This window comes from Sinocyclocheilus rhinocerous, unplaced genomic scaffold (genome assembly GCF_001515625.1).
Source record: "Sinocyclocheilus rhinocerous isolate Xijiao unplaced genomic scaffold, SAMN03320098_v1.1 scaffold820, whole genome shotgun sequence".
Classification (NCBI taxonomy): domain Eukaryota; kingdom Metazoa; phylum Chordata; class Actinopteri; order Cypriniformes; family Cyprinidae; genus Sinocyclocheilus; species Sinocyclocheilus rhinocerous.
The window spans coordinates 209,583-230,955 of NW_015670386.1; the positions used below are offsets into that span (position 1 = coordinate 209,583).

Below are 21,373 nucleotides of genomic sequence, written 5' to 3' on the forward strand. Positions count from 1 at the left end.
CCAAAACCATAGGCTGCAGATCAGTAAATACCCTGATGCTGAAACAGTCAAAAAACGTTAAGGCTTCTATAGTTTGCAGTCTTTCCCATATTGCAAATCAGCTTGTCAGTAGGCACATGCAGTTTGTTGTGTGCTAGTGCTCCCGTCAGTAAGTCTGCTGTCGCTCATGTTAGCAAAGCTGTTAAATAAAAATACATACAGTATAGTGACTTATAAGTATAATAATATTTAATGATAATGATAATAATATATGTATAGAATAATGCTCTTTTTTGAAAAGATCCACATATCGTCATGAATTTTTGAAGGCATACCCTCGTAAAAAAAGTTAATATAATTAAAATACATTTATTTCATACTTAGAATAGTTCAAATCTATTAACATATTTACTAACATGTCGCTCACGACTTACTGATATAAAATTTCTAATTAAACTTTATTTGGAGTACTACTTGTGCACAATGCACATTTCTTAATATTAAGCCTAAAATGTGTTTTAATGTCACTATTGATGAGGACTGTATGATCTTTGAATAATATCTGTATTTAAACGCAAGATATTTAAAGTGTACCTGAAGTATTGCAATAGTTCCACTTTATCACAATCAAATATACCTCAGTATATCTTTAGTTGGACTTCAGCACTACTTCCGCACAATTAAAGTGCATAAAGTACAAAAGTAGTTGTTCCAATTGATCAGACTTTAAGTATACCAGTATACCAAAAGTACAATTGCAGGGTATTTTTATTAAGCACATAAATATGTAAATGTATTTGTAGTATACTTAGCATGAAATAAATGTATTTCAAATACGTTTTAATATATTTATTTTTCACTAGGGTAGACAGTTGATTTTGATTAAATCAGTCATACTTTTAGTGCCAAACATACTGTAGGAAATACTTTACAATAAGTCTCCATTTGTTAACATTAACATTAAATAATTAAAAAGAATTATAACATTTACTAATGCATTAATAAAATCAAAAGTTGTATCTGTTCACATTTAATGGACCTGAGTTCACATGAACATAACTAACTTTAACAAAGATTGATAAATGCTATAATAAATGTATTGCTTGTTATCAGTAATATTAGCTAATGCATTAACTAATGGGACCTTATTGTAAAGGGTGACCCAAACATTACTCACATTTTTCATTCCGCCCCTTTAAAGTAAAAACTAAAAACTGCAGATCTCATGTTCACTTGAGGTGTGTTGGTGTTGCAGTTAGTGAAGTGTTTGCAAACAAATGCGCTAACATAGCTATGGGGTTGGTGTAATCAGCATTCCCTGCTTACTGCACAACTCTATTGTTTACATATGTTGTTTATAATGTGTATCATTGGCCCTTGACAGTCTGTGATCCGTATCAATCACTGATAGACTGAGCATATGCTCCCCCGGGCAAAAACCAGAGCTCTCCGTCTCTAAAGCCCACCCCCACCCCCCCGGGGTGTTTTTGTCATTTCGTTCAGGAATCTCTGTTTATTTGAAAGTATCTTTAAACTTCAGACAAACATGATTTCAGAATCACAGTTTTTTTAAGGGAAGAGTGAGATGTGCTATTCTGCTGAATTGATCACAATATATAATAGCCCTTAGTTTGGTCATTAGTTTTTAGTCAAAATCAAACAAGCTTAGTGACCAAGTAGTATATGAAACAATAATCACAATATCTGTTAAATTGGTACATTTGTTTATAAGAGAAAGCAATGCTGGAATCTATGACATATTGTTTGAGTGCCAATATAAGGCAATAAAGCAGTAATCATTGAAAATATTGCTTAAAGACTCTTTCTTCCCCCGTCTACAACATTCAGGATTTGAGAAAACATTCTCTATATGTTCTAATCTTCCAAATATTCTATAACAGATTCGATGTTCTTACATTAAACACTGACATTAGTGAACTGCTAACTAAAATGAAGCACTCATTGAACAAAACCAGGTTATAAATAAATTGACACTCTAAACTGCAGCCAGTTTTCAGTAATGTTCTAATTAGGCAAAGTATTTATGATTTATCATAAAGAATGAAAACAAGAGTGCTTAGTTTTATACATTTCCCACATATATGTAACTTCTCTTGTGTATACAAAGTAAGAAGTCCATTACACACACATCAAGAAAATTCATATTAATGATATAGAAATGCTTTGGCATATTTGAATAGACATAACTGAATATTAGCAAACTGTCAGACAAGCGCAGTCTAACCTTCTCCAAATCTCCCTAATCTCTCTGACTGACCTTTTCCATTTATATAAGGCCTGACTAAATGTGATCCAAACACTCTATTAGAATACATATCACTCATAAAGCTGGGAGTTTAGAGCGGAAGTCGGTTAACATTTATTTTCCTTCGAAGGTGTATCAATCATGGCTTGCTTTGTGCTCAGGAGGGGACATTTTTCAATTTAACCTTTATATTACGGAGTGACTGCATCAGAAAGGTTTCAACACACTTAACATGAGTGGCATTTAATATAGCATTACACTTGCAAGGTTAGCCGGAGATAGATTACTCTCATTTCTGTTAAAATGCAAAACCAGTTCATAGTTCACCCATTAATGTGTCTCTTCTGGTTTAGGAATATTGTGACAGCGTTGTTTGCTTGGCTCATCTGTCATTGTACAAATCTTAAGATAAAAATTTTAGTTTTCCCCCTTCATATTTGTAAATAAACCCTCTTTTTGTGCATATATTTATTGCATTACACTGAAGCATTGTCAGCGAGGTGAAATGAGAGGCTTACGGCTAAGTAAACAGCACTGAATGAGGAAATTGGGAAATCAGTGATGTGCAACGATAATAGCACCCATATAATAAACATAAACAGCTAATTTACTCAAAATGTTTAGCTTTCATTGCCTTTTCCCCTGTTTTAAAATTGGATTTTGGCTAGGAAATTATTATAAAAACAAGATAGCGATAAAGCCTTTAAGAAATGCTTCTTAAAAAGGGAAAAAAGCAATCTAATAATGCAATCAGGAGTCCCTGCTTAGCAATCGTGATTTCCTTAAGGTGTGATTTTTAGTGGATGCTAAGGATGTAGTATTCATTGAATAACTCAATTGAATGAATAGGTGGTGGATGTGTATGTACGCTTCTGAATAATCCTAAGAATCTAAAGAGAACTCTTTAAATAACTGCGGGTTATGAGGTTTTTAAAACATGAACGATGGTGTGATTTGGACTGACACCAGTTACTAGAATTATTTTGTAAATGTAATTCAATATGATCATATTTGGGAATTTTGTGGTAATCTCTAAATACCTCAAAATTCACAGCAGACCCCAAACTGAACAGGCCATGTCATGAAAATGTTGTGCAGCTGTTCAAAACAAGCATTTAAACCATCAACCCATGTTTTCTATGCAATAATTAGCCATTGGTTTGAAGTATGGAGTTTATTAAATTAATTCCAGAGCCCAAAATGTGAACACATTAAAAGGCCCTTGCACTATGATTAGGAAATAATTCATTTCCATTACACCCATGATGGAAGTGATTATGCACTTGTTATAGGTGTTTACTAGAGCCTTTCGAACATAGGAGGTTTTATTTTTAACCCTTAGGAATGTGCCACGCGAGCCTGATTCTCATTGGTGCTTGCATCATTTCCTCTAAATTGTTGTCAAATTTGTCCACATGCACAGAGGATTCTGTCTTCAAGGGTTTACGAGAAACAACGTCACCCCTTCACTGGCAGACAGTCACGCAATTAAAACGAATGAAGTATCTTTGAAATAAAGTGGTTATGATAAGGACCCTCACCTTTTAGATCTTGAGCAGCTCTTCCTGTTCATTTGGCCTTTTGTTTGAAATCATTTCCTGCTGAAAGATTTACTTTTATCCAGGCTTTACTTTTTTTTTAGCAGTCTGAAACAGGTTCTCTCTGACTGTGGTTTCTTCATTCTGCAGAAATAGCTCCTTCAAATTGATCCTTGGGCCTTTTCTTAGTTGCTGTGTTTTGAAGTAAACAACTCTTCACAAGTTTGAGATCAGTTTTTTATGTTTTTGAAAGAAGTGTCTTATACTCACCAAGGCTGCACTTATTTGATCAAAGACATATATTTATTTCTGCGATGGCAAAGCTGAATCTTCAGAATCATCACTCCAGTCTTCAGTGTCACACGATCCTTCAGAAATTATTATAATAGGCTGATTTGGTGATTAAGAAACATTTCTTATTATCATCAATGTTGAAAACACTTGCGCTACTTAATTTCTTTTGTGGAAACTTTGTTTTTTTTTTTAGGATTCCTTAATGAATAGAAAATGTATTAAATAAACACATTTATGTAAGAAATAAATCTTTTTAAAAACATTACATACAAACATCTGTACTGTCCATTTTGATCAATTTAATGCATACTTGCTGAATAAAAGTTTAATTTCAGACTCCGTAAAGTTTTTTTTTTTCTTTGTGCTTGTCATTCTCAAGCATAGAAAGTCAGATATTGGCGTGTGCTCTTTTATATGGTAATGATATTAATTAGGGGGCGTTTACAAGGCGGAGATCTGACACCAGTCAGCTGCGCACAATTTCAAGATCATTTGCGATTTATAAATGTCACATTTGGAAGAGAGGCGTACGCACGTGTTTTTGTGCACACGTTCGTTTTCTCTGAATCGCACTTACGCACTTTCGAGAAATGATCTTAGAACAAATTTAGGATGGTTTATACGCAACACTTTATAAATGAGGCCCCTGGTGTGCGATGCCTGTGAGACGTCCAAGGGCCGGTGTGCAACTGAAGCTCTCCTTCTCACTTCAGGCCTTTTTTTTAATAGATGTCAATGGAGGACAGGCTCAATACAGTGAATTCAGTATACTGACATTTGTGAGGAAACAGCTGATCACTTTACTCATCAAACATTTATTATGTCTACCATCAAACATTTATTTTTGAGTGAGCTACATTTGGAAATAAAAGCTGAGGAAGAGAAGTCAGCGAAAATTTAGTCTGAAAATTCGGTCTTAAAACAAAGCCATTACTATCCAGAATAAGATTTTATAATATATTTCTGATTTTGTTTTGGTAAGTACAGTAGGTGTTCTGAATGGCTAGTAACTTAAAACTTTAGTACACAAATTTGTAAATTACAGGGTTTGAAATGTGTGCGTGTGTAATAAAATAAAACTATCACAGTGAACTACATTTTAACATTTTACAATGATCTGTAATTCAGTTTGAGAGGTGCTGCTGAATATATTCAATATGACATATATCTACAAAAGAGAGTCTGCTAACATCACCATCTTGGTATATTTTATTGGAGTTCAACACATGCATGAATCAAACAATACAGAGAGCAGCTTGAGGTATAACAACAGGTAAGCACACAGACCAACACAAGTACAATCTGTAAAACCAAGATTGACCACAGAAATGATCACCGGTTAGAGAGTACATCTTATTCCAGCCCTTCACTCACTCACTCACACACACACACTGCAGTTTCACTTTTCTTTATGGAGATGTGTCATTTTAGAAAGCTAGATTCTCTCCTTTCCGTCCCTTGGTAAATACAGAATAAACACGGTGTCTGCAGCAGACATCAGGATATCAGGAGCTGTTGTTCACACATATACATAGACACACACACAACTCCAAATACATATCAAAGAGAAGAAAAGTGCCGTTACTATAAAGAAATGCTCTCAATGGTACAAAAGACATTGGCATAACCTGACCATATGCTGGGGATCACTTTTGTCTGATTGCAATAAGTCAGTCAAATATTTTCATTCCAACTACACTGGAAAAAAGTGGAAACTCCAAATCTATGATTTTTAAAATTTACAGTCCCTTCATTCTAATATACAGTAACCAATACGGTCTTCTGGAAAAAAGAAAAGAAAAAAAAAAAGATACTAAATAAATGTTCTGCTTTCTCAAACCGTACATTACTGAGACTAATTTACAGCTAAAACCATTTCAAATAAATCAAAACGTAGTGCAGCATTAAGTGATGAAATTGCACAATTGCTGAAAAATGCATTCAAGGTAGATGCTGATAAACTGATAAATAACTTCAATTAAAATCACGTGTTTTTATTCAAGATGAACCATTTCAGTGATAGTGTCAAAAACAGTAACAACAGCATTTAAATGGGATGGTTAAAATCAATGGGAGGTAAAACTAGTGTAGTTTAGCATACATATTAGTAATGTAGAAGGAAATACAGATCTCATGAAAGAAACTAGTCAACTGTGTCCCTCAAATCTCCTGTTACAAACAGAAATAGACAGTAGCCATAATATTTTAGTATTAATGCTTGTGCATAATCGAGCTGCATCCCTGCTACAGCTATCCTTGAGTTTCTTCTTAGGCTCTTCTCAAAAACACCAAACTAACAGACTAAATATCACTGACACCTGATCCCTAAACTGTTTCCCTTACATTGTCCTAACAGCTCCAGTTCACAAACACAGCATAATGAACTCCCAATAATTCTGCCAAAGGCGGCGATCCTCAAAATCCCAGTTTTCAAACTGAAATTATGAGTGCAAGAGGGCCAAAGCTTAGTTACTCAATAGATCTGGGGTTCATAATACATAGTTTGTGTAGTTTGACAAATCATATAAAATAATTAGCCATGCAAAAGTGCACTGTCCCTTTGATTTGTGCTCACCTATATGAACAAATAAAATCAAATACAAACACCGTGTTTCCCACAGACTTGCACTCTATTTGTGGCGGCATAGATGTGCAAATTCATTCTCTGCCAGCAGGAGGCGCTTTTAGAGCAGGAGAGATAGAGGTTTCCCAGCTAACGGCTGTACACAAAGCAGCGCTCCGCTCACAAACGCTGCTTTATCAGGCATTACAGGCAAGATGAAATGGAAATGACATCGAAAATGTTCTAAATACAGTCGGTTTCCTTCAGAGTTACAGTGATATAAAAACACCCATGCTGCCTTTTGATTTTGAAACGTGCAGTGCTCATGTTTATTCAACGAAGTAAAAGCCTTTTGAAAAATCTATTTGTGGCGGGCCGCCACAAATAAATCAATGTATGGGAAACACTGAAACAACTAAAACTCCTCTGGACGTTAAAAGCAATATATGTCTGAAGTTAGTTGACTCTACGTTTAAATTATTTGCCACGGTTAAACATTTGGTCCGTCAAAACAGTATGTACACAACAGCGAGACACAGCACGCAAACAGATATTACATCAGCACATTCACCTCACTAAATCAAATCTCTGATGTGCAAACATGAGAGTACCAAACGTTAAATGACCATTAGTGGACTACACCTTAAACTACCTACAACCAGTTCTTTAAGGCAGATCCATTTCATTCTCAGTAATAACATTAAGCTCGACACCACTTCTGCTGCAGTTGTGCAACGTAAAATCCAATTTAAACTGCCTCGCAGTCACCATCAGTTCTCTGGAAACTCCATTTGTTTTCGGCCTCGTAATAGACAGCGCTGAAATGAACGCCAGCTTAAATTTTGTATTTGGACAAAAGCGCTTTTAACACAGCCGAAAGGCGAATAATTCTTTCAGTGCAAATTAAATTGAAATACATACTTTTTGTTCCTATTAATCCTTTCTAATAGGCAATGGTTTTGCCAAGTAAAATAGCATTTAAAAGTATCCAGTGAAATATTAATAATATCATTTTCCCTCTGATGTGACCTTTGTAGTTAAGAGATGTGGTACAGACACGTCACTTCTGTCACTTTTAAGCAAAATGTGTTATAATTCGAATAAATACCGACTATGCTTAAAACTTCCCTCTCTAATAGTTATGTCTCATTCAATAACTGGTACTAATTTCTGATAATATGACACAATCTTAAAATTTGCCAGCTGAACTGCTACCATCAGCTTTCATCTTGTCAGAGGTATTAATTGGAAATTTTATAATAAATAATCCTATGTATAACATCCCTTTAAAGCAAACCAACAGGTAAATAAAACTAAAAAAAAAAAAAGAAGAGGAAAAAACAATTATTAGCTCCCTTTACAGATAATTAATGAGGAAAGAGAAATTGGATTATCCAGCTGTTGCATGCAGGACCACAGTGAACGCAAAGTTAGACATGACCGGATCTGGTAGTAGACATTGCAAGAACTTTCTTGCTTTATACCACAAACATCAATTAAAAAAAATAGACACCGATCTCTCGAACCCACAAGGAAAGGTATATTTTTAGAGGGAGTTATGAGTGGATCTTATACAGTATTTTCAATGGAATGAAAACTTGGTAGAGTATGAAAATGTCCATTATGAAAATGTCTAGATCATGAAACAGTTTTGATCACTTCAGCTGTGGTAGTGTTGATTGTGCTGGAGAAGCAGGAAGCAGGAGAGAAAGAGGAGACGCCGATGGATCTGCAAAGCGGCTGACCCATCACTGCCGCATGAGCAGTGCTGGGCCGCCCCATAGGATCAGACACTTATCTACAAGGCAAAGACAGAGTCCTCGGACCTGCCTGCCTTTTTACTCGCATTTGCAGAAGTGCCGGCGGCAGCAGAAAGCTCATCACTCGGGGGTGTCGGCAGCGTGGGCACCATCTCTGCTGCTTTGGCTCTCTCCTCCAGAAACTTGTCAAACTCTGGAAGAAAGTTTTCATGGGGCATTTAAAGTCAAAAGCTGCATATAATTGCTGGGACTATGAACAGATAGACACTACTGTTCAAAAGTTTGGGGTTGGTTTTTAATGTTTTTTAAAGAAGTCTCTTATGTTCACTAAGACTGCATTTACTTGATTAAAAATACAGTAAAAGGGTAACATTGTGAAAATACAATTTTACATTTTTATATATTTTAAAATGTAATTCCTGTGATGTCAAAGCTGAATTTTCAGTGTTGTATCATCATGCAGAAATCATTTTAATATGCTAATTTGCTGCTTAAGAAACATCTATTATCACAGTTGAAAAGATTTTTGTGGAAGACAGGGGCGGCGCCAGAGAATTTTGAACGCAGGTGCTGAGGGGGTGCTAGATCATTGACAGGGGGGGCTGGGCAATTAATAGCAATTAGAACCAAAACAGGTTATATATATAGATCACACAACAGAATTGTGCGCGCACGCTCTCTCTCTCCCTACCATTAAGTAACATGTGCATTGTTTTACTTACTTGTTTTTTTACATATCCGACCGAACTACAAACCTTCCAGTGATGTCTGTGAGAACTCAGTATCGATACCGATACCAGTATCGGTGCATCCCTAATAATATATATATATATACATGAAAAATAAAATCGCTATATAGGCGCATTTCAAGTGTTCATGAGGAGTGTGGGAGTATTATCGTGCTTAATGTAGGCTATGACATGGAGGCACCTGCGCAATCCCTTGCATTTTTTTTCCCCTGCGGAAAACTTAACATTTTTGGATGTGCTTTCTGCATGCAGTCTCTGTGAATGGAGCACGTCACAACAATGAACCGGCTCACAGACATGAGAAATAAATCTAGGCTATAGAAAGCTTGAAATGTCTTCTATTAAACGTACCAATTCAAATAAAAAACAAATCTTCTGTAATTATGTAGTCCATATGAAAATGTGCATTTCTCTATTAAAAGCACGTCCATTAGGCCTACTGTGGAGATGGCCAGCAGCGTCGGCATTCGGCAACTTCATCTTTGCATCCGACACCGACTGAGAAAGCACTACTTGAGTAATAAATAATTAAAATGTCTTCTTTTTCGCCGACGCATCATTACTAATTACTTTTGCCAGTGCTTTGCGGTAAGCTTTATGCGCGCGCTCGAGCGCGGAATAGGCTATAATACGCCCAAATGCCTATTAAAGGATGGTTTAGTAGGTTATTATATTAATCAACTTAATATAAACGTGCGACTAGTTGCCTAGAAAAATGTTTAGTTGGGCGCGGGCCTACTTGGCACAAGGAACCGATCCATTTTTAAAATAAAATGCTATGACATTACGAAATGTGCGACTGCAAATCACGTCACGATGTATTGCATTGCACGAGTTACGCATGTGTAATGCGTCAAATATATATATTTTTTATTTCATCTTTTTTATGTATGGGGGTGCTTTGGTCTTTCTTGGGGGTGCTGGAGCACCTGCTAGCCCCTCTCTAGCGCCGCCCATGGTGAATAGAAAGTTCAAATAAACTACAAACAGAAATAATTACCAACATTATAAATGTCTTTACTGTCAGCTATTGATCAATTTAATGCATCTTTAATGAGTGTTAATTTCTTTAAAAACAAAAAAAACAAAACCTACCCAAAAAAAAAAAAAATCCATTGACCCCAAACTTCTGAATAGCAGCAAAAATCCAATAATTTCTGAATACCTTCACTTGTCACACCCTCTTCTCCATCTCCTTTCTGAAGGAAAGCAGAAAAAGGGTAAACGATTTCAGTGCACGAAGGCTTGCAAAGAAAGGAACACACCATTTTTTTGCAACCACATCAAACATGATAATTTTTTCTCTTCAAATTACCTATTCTTCATTTAACCAAATGACATTACCCAAAACATCCAAAAGAGTCATTAATATAGAAAATAAAAGTGTTAAAAGCATATCAAGCAAGCGTCTATTCACTATGCACTCAGTGTATATTTTAATCAGTTAAAACAATTGTAAGAATATCCCAGAAAAGTAAGGAATGCAGCAAAACCATACAAGGAGAGTGGTTAGTGACCCCAAAAAGAGGATAAAGGGCAATCAGCCAAGAACAAAAAGGCAAACAAAAAGAAATATGTGGTAATAAGAGCATATTTCTTTTAAGAAAAATGGCTTATGTCCTAAAGAAGAAGAAAAAAAATTAAATAAAATAAACGAAAGGAAATCTCACCACATCAGTACAGAGCCACTCCTCAATGTCATCCATGACAGAGGACTGGTCAAGAGCTGCCTATGGGCCCAAACCATGGGCCGGAGCAAAGCAAATAATAAATAAAATAATAATCCCAAGAAAACATGACAAAACAAACAAACAAACAACAACAAAAAAACAAAACAAAAACAATAAGACTTCAACATAAAAGTCTTAATCAAACCAATATTAGCAAACTACCCCCATATGGAGACATTTGGTAATAAATCAAACACATGCACAGAGCGCCACCGCACTATACTGCAATTCAACTCTTTTGAGCCGCACCCACTGAATAATACCAGTAACTAAAATATAAAAATAAAAGTATAATCTGAACTCTTGCTTCCAGAAATCGTTTCTTCTAACTCAAATGTATATGTTCATCAACTAGTGTCACTTTCAAAGTCACGTCCTTCTCACTTACTAATTTGGAGTTTTTGGTACACTGCGTACATTGCTGTGTACTATGTACCTTGGTATCCTCTGAAAATAGCCACAATTCATTTGCCTTTTCAACCACTCCAAAATAAGTACCTCAATATCCAGCTCTATGATGCCTCTTTGACATTAAACCAATGATTCCAAATGCACATATACTAATATCAAAGAAAACTCACCCCAGTGTGTTGTCTGACATCCAAAGTCGGGGCCACTCCACTTGAAGCCTTTGTGTCTTCGAATGGTGCACTGATAGTTCAAAATGAGCAATGTTAAAGCTAATATAATACAACATTATATAAAATAAATTGTATCATAATATTAGGGAATGATGCCTCTCTTAAACCTTTATTTTATAATAAAGATCTGCAAATTTATTATTTCAGACAGCTTGATTTAGTATTTTACATAAAAAGGGGCCCCTTTTGTCTAAGTAAATAAACACTTTAAAAATTTAATGTGAAACATTAATAAATGAATGAATGAATGACACTAATCTGGCATAAAATCTAACCATTTGGGACCTTCTTGCCCCAGACAGGTGGTCATCTTTTTAAGTAGTGGGGCAAGATGAAATTTACCTTCTCTTAAATTAAAATGTAGTGTTATTAAAACTAAATTTACAAATGTTTCCATTTATTCCCCTTAATAATATATTGAATGATGTATCATCATAAAGCTATCTCCAAACTGGACAAAATGCATCAGTAACTGCACACTGCTCTTAAAGGGATACTCTGAGTCTTACAAGACCTCCAAAATGGATGCTTCAAAAACCACACAAAGTGAACACGAAAGGATTCCACACGGACAGAATTTATAAATCAATGTCTTCTAGCGGGTAGAAGTCTGTCTTATGGGTTCTGACTATAGATGCGTGTAAGAAAAATACTAATATTTGTAACGTTTTAAGCTACAAAGCATCATTTTCGGCTAACTGTCACATGCGTGATGATCCATCGAAAGTGATGGTTTATAGTTTAAAAAGTTGAAATTTTTTTTTATTTTTCTGACACACACCTATGATTTCGCTTCAGAAAACAATGTTCAACTGAGGGCTTATGGATTACCATCATGCTTGTATTGTGTGGATTATGAAGCTTCAATATCGGAGGTACCGTACAATTGCATTACTATATATGGACTTATCTTTTTCTAAAATTCTTCAATTGTGTTAATCTGAAGAAATTAATTTATAGACATCTGGGATGTTATGAAGGTGAGAAAATTATGAGAGAATTTTCATTTTTGAGTATCCCTTTCGAGGAGGCATCTTACTCTATATATGATAAGCTTTTAATGACATGAAATAGATTTGTTTCATACTTCTTCCTCTCAGGTATGGTGCCAGTCCTGGTCTGGGCAAATGTGTCAAAGTCATCTTGGGGTTGACAGGTAGTCAAAGAGGTCAAGGTGCCACTCACACTGTCGGAACCGACATCTGTAAAGCAATGGTATTCTCACATTAGTACAGACAAACAAGAGAGCTTCCCACTTGATATCTATAATGTAAAAAACATTGCGGATCTAATGTACGACTCACCCAAACCAGCCAGTCTGGAGGAGAGAGTGACTGGTGAGGCGGAGCGAATCGGAGCCACAGAGGGAGGCAAGCTGGACGGAGGAGTAGCACTGATCCTGGGGCTGACCACTGCAGGAGACCCTGGTCCCAGATCAATCAGGTTATCTTCTGTCGCCTCATTCAGGACCTGTGGATACACAACACCATTTCACATAGACACACATTGATTATGGACACTTTGGGGCAATAAGATTATTTATTTGCTATCTTTACACCATGAACATTTTTGAACTGGTTTACATACAGTACTTCTACTTTTTACATACTTTAAAAAGAGAGACCCTGCAGTCCGTTATATACTGTAAGGTCAAGAGGAGTTAAGACGAATGGTTGGGATGTGGTATACACATTGTTTTCACCGGTTTCACCAACTCTTTTGTGAGGGGAGGTTCAATCTGTAACTCAGGGTACACAAAGAATTGATGAAAAAGGTGAAGTTTTCAGACTGTACAGGAACATTGACTATTATAGTGGGCACAAGAGGAATGGCTAATGGATATTCTCAGGCTAATTGTTATTAAATGTGTGTGAATGTTTCTCATAGCATTTGTTTCTTTGCCACTTAAAAAAGGTTATGGTGCTGTACTCCCTCAGTATCTCATTTAAAAGCACATTAAAACATGCTTTCAAAAACATAATTTGTTAATGTCTTGGCACAGTGACACATGCTCATGTCAAGTAATATAAGAGGGATCAAGTTCTTTATTACAAGGCAAAAGCCCATCAATAATAATAATAATAATAATAATAATAACAACACTTTGACTACTACTACTAATAATAATAATAATACACATTGTCAAAAAATGTGTTTTGACAGAAGGAATAACACAATGATAACTCATGTGGATGACCTGGACTACATGTCCTTATCCTACTCCCCCCTCTTTCCACATAACTTTCGGTCCCCTCTATACTATCTTGTGTAGGGCGGAAAACAGTAAAAATTAAGATTCTGTGACAGTGAATTATGGTACACTATATTTAATATGTATTCACAGATCTCGCTGTTCATTGTACTTTACACCACATGAGTAAATTAAAATTTAATTTAACAGAAAAAGGCCAAAATACATTACTACTCAATTTTGGAAGATTTTTAAAATGTTTTTGAAAGAAAACCAAGGCTGCATTTATTTGATCAAAAATACAGGAAAGTTATTAGTACTGTTTTTTTATTTTAATATATTTAAAAAATGTAATTTATTCCTGTGATAGCAAAGCTGAATTTTCAGCATCCATTACACAAGTGGCACATGATCCTTCAGACATCATTTTAATATCCTTGATTTATCAGTACTGAATATTAACAGTTATGCTGCTTAATATTTTTACAGAAATCATGCTAATATTTTTTGGGATTTTTTTTGACTAATATAAAATTCAAAAGAACAGCATTTTTTTTTGGTAACAATTTAAAATTCTTTACCATCACTTTTGATCAATTTAATGCATCCTTACTGAAAAAAGTATTTCATTTCAATCATTCATTCATTCATTCAAAAATCTTCTTGACCCCAAACTTTTGAATGGTAGTGTATGTCTCTCATGCAGTCCCGGAAATTACTACAATAGCCTAAAAAATCTTGCTGTATACAGTGGGGAAAATATTTATTTGATCCCCTGCTGATTTTGTAAGTTTGCCCACTTGCAAAGAAATCTTCTTGGCAAGCACAGAGGTAAGATGTTTTTTGTAGTTTCTAGTCGTGTCCATTTTTGGAAAGCCAAACAAAGTAGTTTCATCAGCTCCAGGCATGATGAAGCAGATATTGTCCTACAAACTACAAAGTAGTTTTGCTTTCACAATGAAACACATAGCGCCTTAACGACATGGCTACAGCGAGAATAAAAGTTACGCCTTCTTTCTTTGCGTGAACATTTGGGCGGCGTGGACCTTGCGGGCGCTGCAGGATTTCAGTCCATTGTGGCGTAATGCGTTACCAATGGTTTGCTTGGTGACTGTGGTCCCAGCTGCCTGATTGATGGTTATTTTGTATTTCTTACATTTCCGAATAATCGCACCAACAGTTGTCTTCTCACCAAGCTTCTTGCTGATGATCTTGTAGCCCATTCAAGCCTTGTGCAGATCTACAATCTTGTCTCTGACATCCTTTTCCGTTAAAATAAACCTACCATAAAAATTACAGACCCTTCATTTCTTTGTAAGTGGGCAAACTTACAAAATCAGCAGGGGATCAAATAAATATTTTCACCATTGTATGTGCTGTTAAAAATCATATATCAATTAAATAAAATTCATTGTTACTACTGTAAATCCCCATGTAGCCTATTTTATTTGAAGCAGTGCAGGAACTAGTACTAGTGCAAGTAGATGGAAAGGGTGAAGGCAAAAGTAACAGACTGTGGGACAGGCATTCTACATGCTAGTGGAGGTTCATTGTCAAGACATGCCGGATGCAACACAGGAAGATGCACCAGCCAGATGTACCAGCCAATACTGACATAACATTTTTTAGCATTTGCATGTCAAAGTAAAAAATGAGATTAGATGACTTTCATACTTGCCTCCCTCAGCTAGCAATACCAAAAAATAAAAATAGGAAAAACAAATCACAAAACCGACCAAACCACACAATAAATAACACCAACATGCAATCACATCAGTTGATAACCACACAATGAAGTTTGCATCTCAAAGCAAACGTACTACGCATTCTCAGAGCATATTTTAGAGCAAAAAGCAAGCAATGAGAGAATTATATGAGTGAGAGATGTGCTGTTGGCATGAACAATTACCTTACATGTGTTTGGGGAAAAATAAAACACACACCTTGATGATGAAATGATGCTAACACAGATAATAGAACATCTCTCTTAAAGAAGACACAACCCACCCCGTTGTTTACGCCTTGAGCAGTTCGGCCAGATCGGAATCTTTCATATCTAAAAAAATAAAAAGCATGAAAAATAAGAAATCAGAATAAATACAACTTATTAAAACCTTACTCTCACTTAAAACAGCTTTTTTTTTTTTTATTAAGCATTAAAGGGATAGTTCACCTCAAAATGAAAATTCTGTCATCATTTACTCACCCTCATGACGTCCCAAACCCATTAGACGCAATATTGGAAATATTTTTGTTTTAAAAACCATTAAGGCGAACCAATGGATATCACACAATCAACATGCAAACTTTGCGCAAGAGTTATGCCGGTGAATGTCCTGACCTCGTCAATTCACTATACAGAAAGTGAAAGCAAAAAAACTGACTGAGCTTTCTAACATTGCATTAATGGCATATATTCTCTCAGAGACGACGAGAGACAAATCTACTTCATATGCTGATAACGGTATATAACCGTCTTAAATTTCCCTTAATATTTCTCTTGTGGTCTGTATAGTGAAAAACATAAGAAACGTATTCCGCTTTAAACAGGTTGTTTTTTAAAATCGGTGCATGAAATAAAGCTGCTCTTAATTTTCACTGATGACTGCAGCGTTAATAATTTTAATTATAGGTCTATAATTCATTGTAACAATTAATAGACCTGTTTTAAAAACATTTTCAATGAGGAGTAAGTTAATAGCCTAATCTTTTATTATCCTTACAGCGCGTCATGCAGTGATGCGCTATGAAATTATTGCGGGGCAAATTATTTGACATTTAATAATAAAAGTAACCTAATAATAATAATAATAATAGGCCTAATAAGAAGAAGAACGTAACAGCCTACATTAATTGTAAATGCTAAATCCTCTTAATATTGCCAATATTTGATGCTTTTGACAATATCTCTGGCTATTGTCGATATGTGATACAACGCAACTCAGCATGGGGAGGTTATCGCGGGGCCCCCCCACAGTGCATGCCCTGCATGCCCATCTGCTACGCCACTGTGTGCGCCATGTGCTAGAACAAATCTCATTGGTTCTCGTGAGCTTCCGATTAACATATGTAATGTGCACTATGTACGTGTGTTGATCATTGTTTAGATGTTAACAAAAGCCTAAATTAAAACTTTTCACACAAGACTTGGATTAAACTGCACTATTCATATGGATTCAGTTTAAAATGCCTTCATAACCTTTAGTGGTCGACCGATATATAGCCAAGGCTGATATTTGGCATTTTTTCAATATCGGCATATAGGGCTGTGCGATATGACGATATATATCGGATGGACGAAATAAAAAGTCTCTCTTTTCATATTATGCTCTATCGTTTATTTCGTGGTGTCGCAAAATACATTGTTTACGGTAATACTTTTTCATCATTTGGATGACTGCGATCTATACACACCACTACGGGGCGTGAAGGGGAGACAGAACCAAGTGGACGACCAGCCAGAACAAAACGAGGAGCTTGTTCCTAAACGAGGGACTACATCTGTAGCATGGTCACGCGTCTTAAGCACTGCAGTTTTAAAACAACCGATTTTAAGCCGTTGAAAAACAAACAACAGAGCTATATGCGTGCGCCGTCTCTGTTTCTGTGTGAGGAGTGCACATTTTTTTTGCTGCTTTATTGGCTTTGAACGATTACATAAACACACTTATATGCGTCAGAATCCATATTGGATCCGGACTTTGGTTTTAAAGGAGAAGCTGTCCAATATTTGTCCTGTCTGCCATTCATATTAATCAAACAATAGTGAGAGAAAATCTCTCACTGCTCTTGACTACATCACTTTTGTAACTTTAATAAGAAGAAATAAAATTTAAAAAAAAAAAAATAATAATATATTTATATATATGTATAGAATCTATACTTAATACACATGTTAATTCTATCTATATCTATCTATCAATCTATCTATCTATAGATAGCTAGATAGATAGATAGATAGAAAGATAGTTATAATTAACACAGTGAAGTAGGGCTGGGTTTTGACACAAATTTCACGATTCGATTCGATTCTCATTCACAAGCTTGCGATTCGATTACCAATTCGATTCGATTTGATTTCGATTATTTTGGATACATATCAGGTACAGTACATGCCAAATTTTCTCAAGGAAAAAAAAATCAGCTAATGCTGTAAAATATACATGCGAGTCAGTTGGTACTACATTATAATATTAAAGGTTAAAATTGACTGATTTGTGCTGTACAACTGCTTAAATTGCACTTAATGAAGTTTTTATAATTAGGTTACAATTACTTCAGTTAGCTTTTAGGAAATATACACATTTAAAGTGGCTGTCAAAAAAATGGGAAATTTGGAGTAATTACCCCTGTACAAAAATCTGGACGTTATACAGAAATTAGTAATTATAGACCAATAAGTATTCTCCCTGTAATGTCGAAAGTCGCTGAAAAATGGGTAGCGGAGCAAATAATCACATATCTTAATAATAGTGCCTTTTCCCTTCGCCCTATGCAATTTGGTTTTAGAAAAAAAATATTCTACAGAAACGGCAAATTGTTTTATGTTGGAAAATATTAAATCTTTTTGATGGATAAAGGTGGTATAGTTGGTGCTGTATTCCTGGATTTTAAGAAAGCTTTTGAAACTGTAAATCATGAGATTTTACTTTCTCGGTTATTAAATTTTAATTTTTCAACTGAAGCCGTTATGTGGTTTAAATCTTATTTAGAAAATAGAAAACAATATGTACAGGTTATAAATGCGACATCAGATTACTTGGATTATAACATTGGAGTTCCACAAGGTTCTATTTTGGGCCCATTATTGTTTAGTATGTATGTAAAGGATTTACCAAATGTATGTCCTCCAGATGTCATTTGTCAAATGTATGCGTATGATGTTGTGTTTTATGTACATGCAAAAAGTCAACAACAGGCTGCACAAAAATTGACTGAAACTATGAATCAAGTTGCACAATGGCTTATCAACTCATATTTACATCTTAATGTCAGAAAAAATGTTTGTATGTTTTTTACTAAAAGGCCAGCTTATGATGTGAAAGCAGATGTATTTGTCCAGGAACAAAAACTTGAGGTAGTACATGAATTTAAATATTTAGGATTATTATTAGATTCTCGACTTACTTTTAAAACACATGTGAATAAAGTGGTAAATATAGTGAAATTCAACTTGGCGAATTTCAGATTTATCAAAAATAGTTTGACCAATGAAGCAGCAGTTTTATTCATGAATTCAATGATTATTCCTCATATTACATATTGCATGACTACCTGGACTCAAACATGTAGGTCTTTTATTAAACCAGTTGAAATTATTTATAAACAAACTCTTAAGGTCTTGGATAAAAAACCAAACAGTTTTCACCATTGTAGCATATTAACTAAGTTTTCTATTTTAAGTTGGGAACATTTGATTCAATTTGCTGATTTGGTACTTATTTTTAAGATCTTAAATGGTTTTGCTCCACCTGTTTTTAAGGATTACATAGATCAGATAACAGGACGGTGTACACGTGCCGGTATTAGAGGTGATTGTAACGTGCCATTAAGAAAAACTACCTTTGGTCAATTATCTTTTGCTTTTAGAGGAACACATGAGTGGAATAGACTCCCAGTAGAGTTGAAATAATTAAAACAGTTAACAGGAAAATATGGTTATTGACCCATCAAAATTGTGACTACGTTTCCATAGTCTTAGTTTATTTTTTCTTCTGCTTTACTACTTTCTCCTTGTTCTTAATTTGGTGTATTAATATTCTTTGTTTATATTTTCTCCCTGTCCTTAACATCAACCTGCCAAAAGGGACTACGGATGAAAATTAACCAGAGTTGGCTAAATCTGGCGCATTTGACATATTTATGTATTATTAATGTGCATTGTCCCTGATTAAATAAAAAATTAAAATAAATAACGTAATCGCCCATCAATACAAACGTGTTAAGGCAAAACTAGTAGAAACAGCGCCATTCAACTCCATCGCACGTATTGATCGGCGCATCTGAGACATATTAGGATGCCGTGTAGCCGGGCAAGCTCACAGAAAAGTGAGCATAGTCTCATTTTAAAGATAACAAACTAATCTAAGAGCTGATATAAAGTTTGTGGCCACCTTTAGAGACACAATCTGTATTGTTAAAAGCGCTATATAAATAAAGGTGACTTGACTTGACCTTTAGCACACGGAAGTAGTAATCGGAGCAGGAATGTGACGTAAATGTTTGTTTGTTTACAGAAGTCATTTCCATTGTCGTGATGCTTTTGATCATTATTCTCTGTAATGTGTTAGATCAATTAAATAAACTACATAATCACATTTTGGGGAATGAGAGCTTTCATTTGATATATGACTCATCTATGTGTGGTAAGTCTGTGCGATATGAATTTGAATATTATTACGTCGATCTTCATTGGGGGGAGGGGGGGCTTGTTTGTGGGGGCGAATTCAGACCTTATTATCTTACTTTATGTAACATAAATGCTAAATTAATGCAGGTATTCCGAAAGTTTAGATTATATGCTTTCAAAAGATACTATAGATGCTCCAACACGTGTAATATAAAAAAAAAAAAACACACGATGACGCAATTCCTATTCCTATACCGGGATTACGACCTTAAGGGGTTAAAAAAAAAACTATATCGTGATATAAATTGTCATATTGTGATATAAGATTTTGGTCATATCGCCCACCCCTACCAGCATCGGCTGATTAAGTTTTCCTGTTTGGCTGATGCGTTCGAGACGGGACTTTTATTTTGATGGCACTGAGAACGGCAGCGCCTGAGCACCATAGACTGTATAAAAACATGGACGTAGTGTCCGTGACGTCACCCGTAGGGTTCCGAAGAGAGTTTTTGAAGCTCAAAAGTGGGCGGAGGCGACCGTCGCCATCTTGGCAGTGCATCACAGCACGTCACTCCCGGATTATCGAAGATGGGCAAAGAGGTGGGAGCTGGTTGTTGAAACCACGGCCACCTAGCTCGATGGTGGTGACAGCAGAGGCAATCCACCTGTCACTCAAGTGGCCACGCCCTTAATTATGCAGAACTTTAAGGCATAATATAATTTAAACGGATGAGTTATAAAAAAATTCACCCCCCTCACATTTGTCATGAAGTTGTGTTTTCTGACTTGTAAATTTGTTTTCGGATTTGTCGTTGTGTTTTCTGACTTGTTATTTTGTTTTCGAATTTGTCGTTGTGTTTTCTGAATTGTTATTTTGTTTTTTAGACTTGCACTTGCGTTTGTAATTTGTTATTTTGTTTTCAGAATTGTGATTTGCTCTGCACTTCTCGGCCACCGTACATTTCCACTGTGTGCTGTATGTAAAATGAGTGAATATGATTCCCAATGCACACAAACTTCCCAGAATACTGAGTGCCCTGTCGGTTACAGGGTTTACTTCCTTTTTAATTATATTAAATTATATTAAATTATATTTTATAAAAAATTTATTTATTTGTGAAAAATACTTTGTCATCTAAAGCAGTGTTTCCCAACCTTTTTTTAGACGCGGTACCCTTTGGAAATTTTAACAAACTTGTGGCACCCTACAAAATTAATTTTGTCACAATATTTGAATTTCTAACTTCGATATGATCATTTGAAAAGTATAGATATTCGGTACAACAGGGAAGAACTGCAGAATATAATGTCAT

The 21,373-nt window shown here is 35.4% G+C and overlaps 1 protein-coding gene across 4 annotated transcripts in view; it reads right to left on the reverse strand.

The window, feature by feature from the left end:
* Nucleotides 1–6,993: 6,993 nt before the first annotated feature.
* Nucleotides 6,994–21,373, reverse strand: part of LOC107734205 (TOM1-like protein 2) — a 19,655-nt gene continuing 5,275 nt past the window's right edge. For 2 of the 4 annotated variants that reach the window (XM_016546095.1, XM_016546094.1), the window contains exons 9-16: nucleotides 15,719–15,767; nucleotides 15,390–15,398; nucleotides 12,825–12,990; nucleotides 12,608–12,722; nucleotides 11,461–11,530; nucleotides 10,820–10,879; nucleotides 10,315–10,348; nucleotides 6,994–8,593 (exon numbers count right to left, since the gene is read on the reverse strand). In XM_016546095.1, coding sequence (XP_016401581.1) covers nucleotides 8,439–8,593; nucleotides 10,315–10,348; nucleotides 10,820–10,879; nucleotides 11,461–11,530; nucleotides 12,608–12,722; nucleotides 12,825–12,990; nucleotides 15,390–15,398; nucleotides 15,719–15,767 — 658 coding nt within the window. In that variant the 3' untranslated portion in view covers nucleotides 6,994–8,438. The remainder of the gene's footprint in view (nucleotides 8,594–10,314; nucleotides 10,349–10,819; nucleotides 10,880–11,460; nucleotides 11,531–12,607; nucleotides 12,723–12,824; nucleotides 12,991–15,389; nucleotides 15,399–15,718; nucleotides 15,768–21,373) is intronic. The other 2 variants (XM_016546096.1, XM_016546097.1) reach the window with 2 other exon arrangements.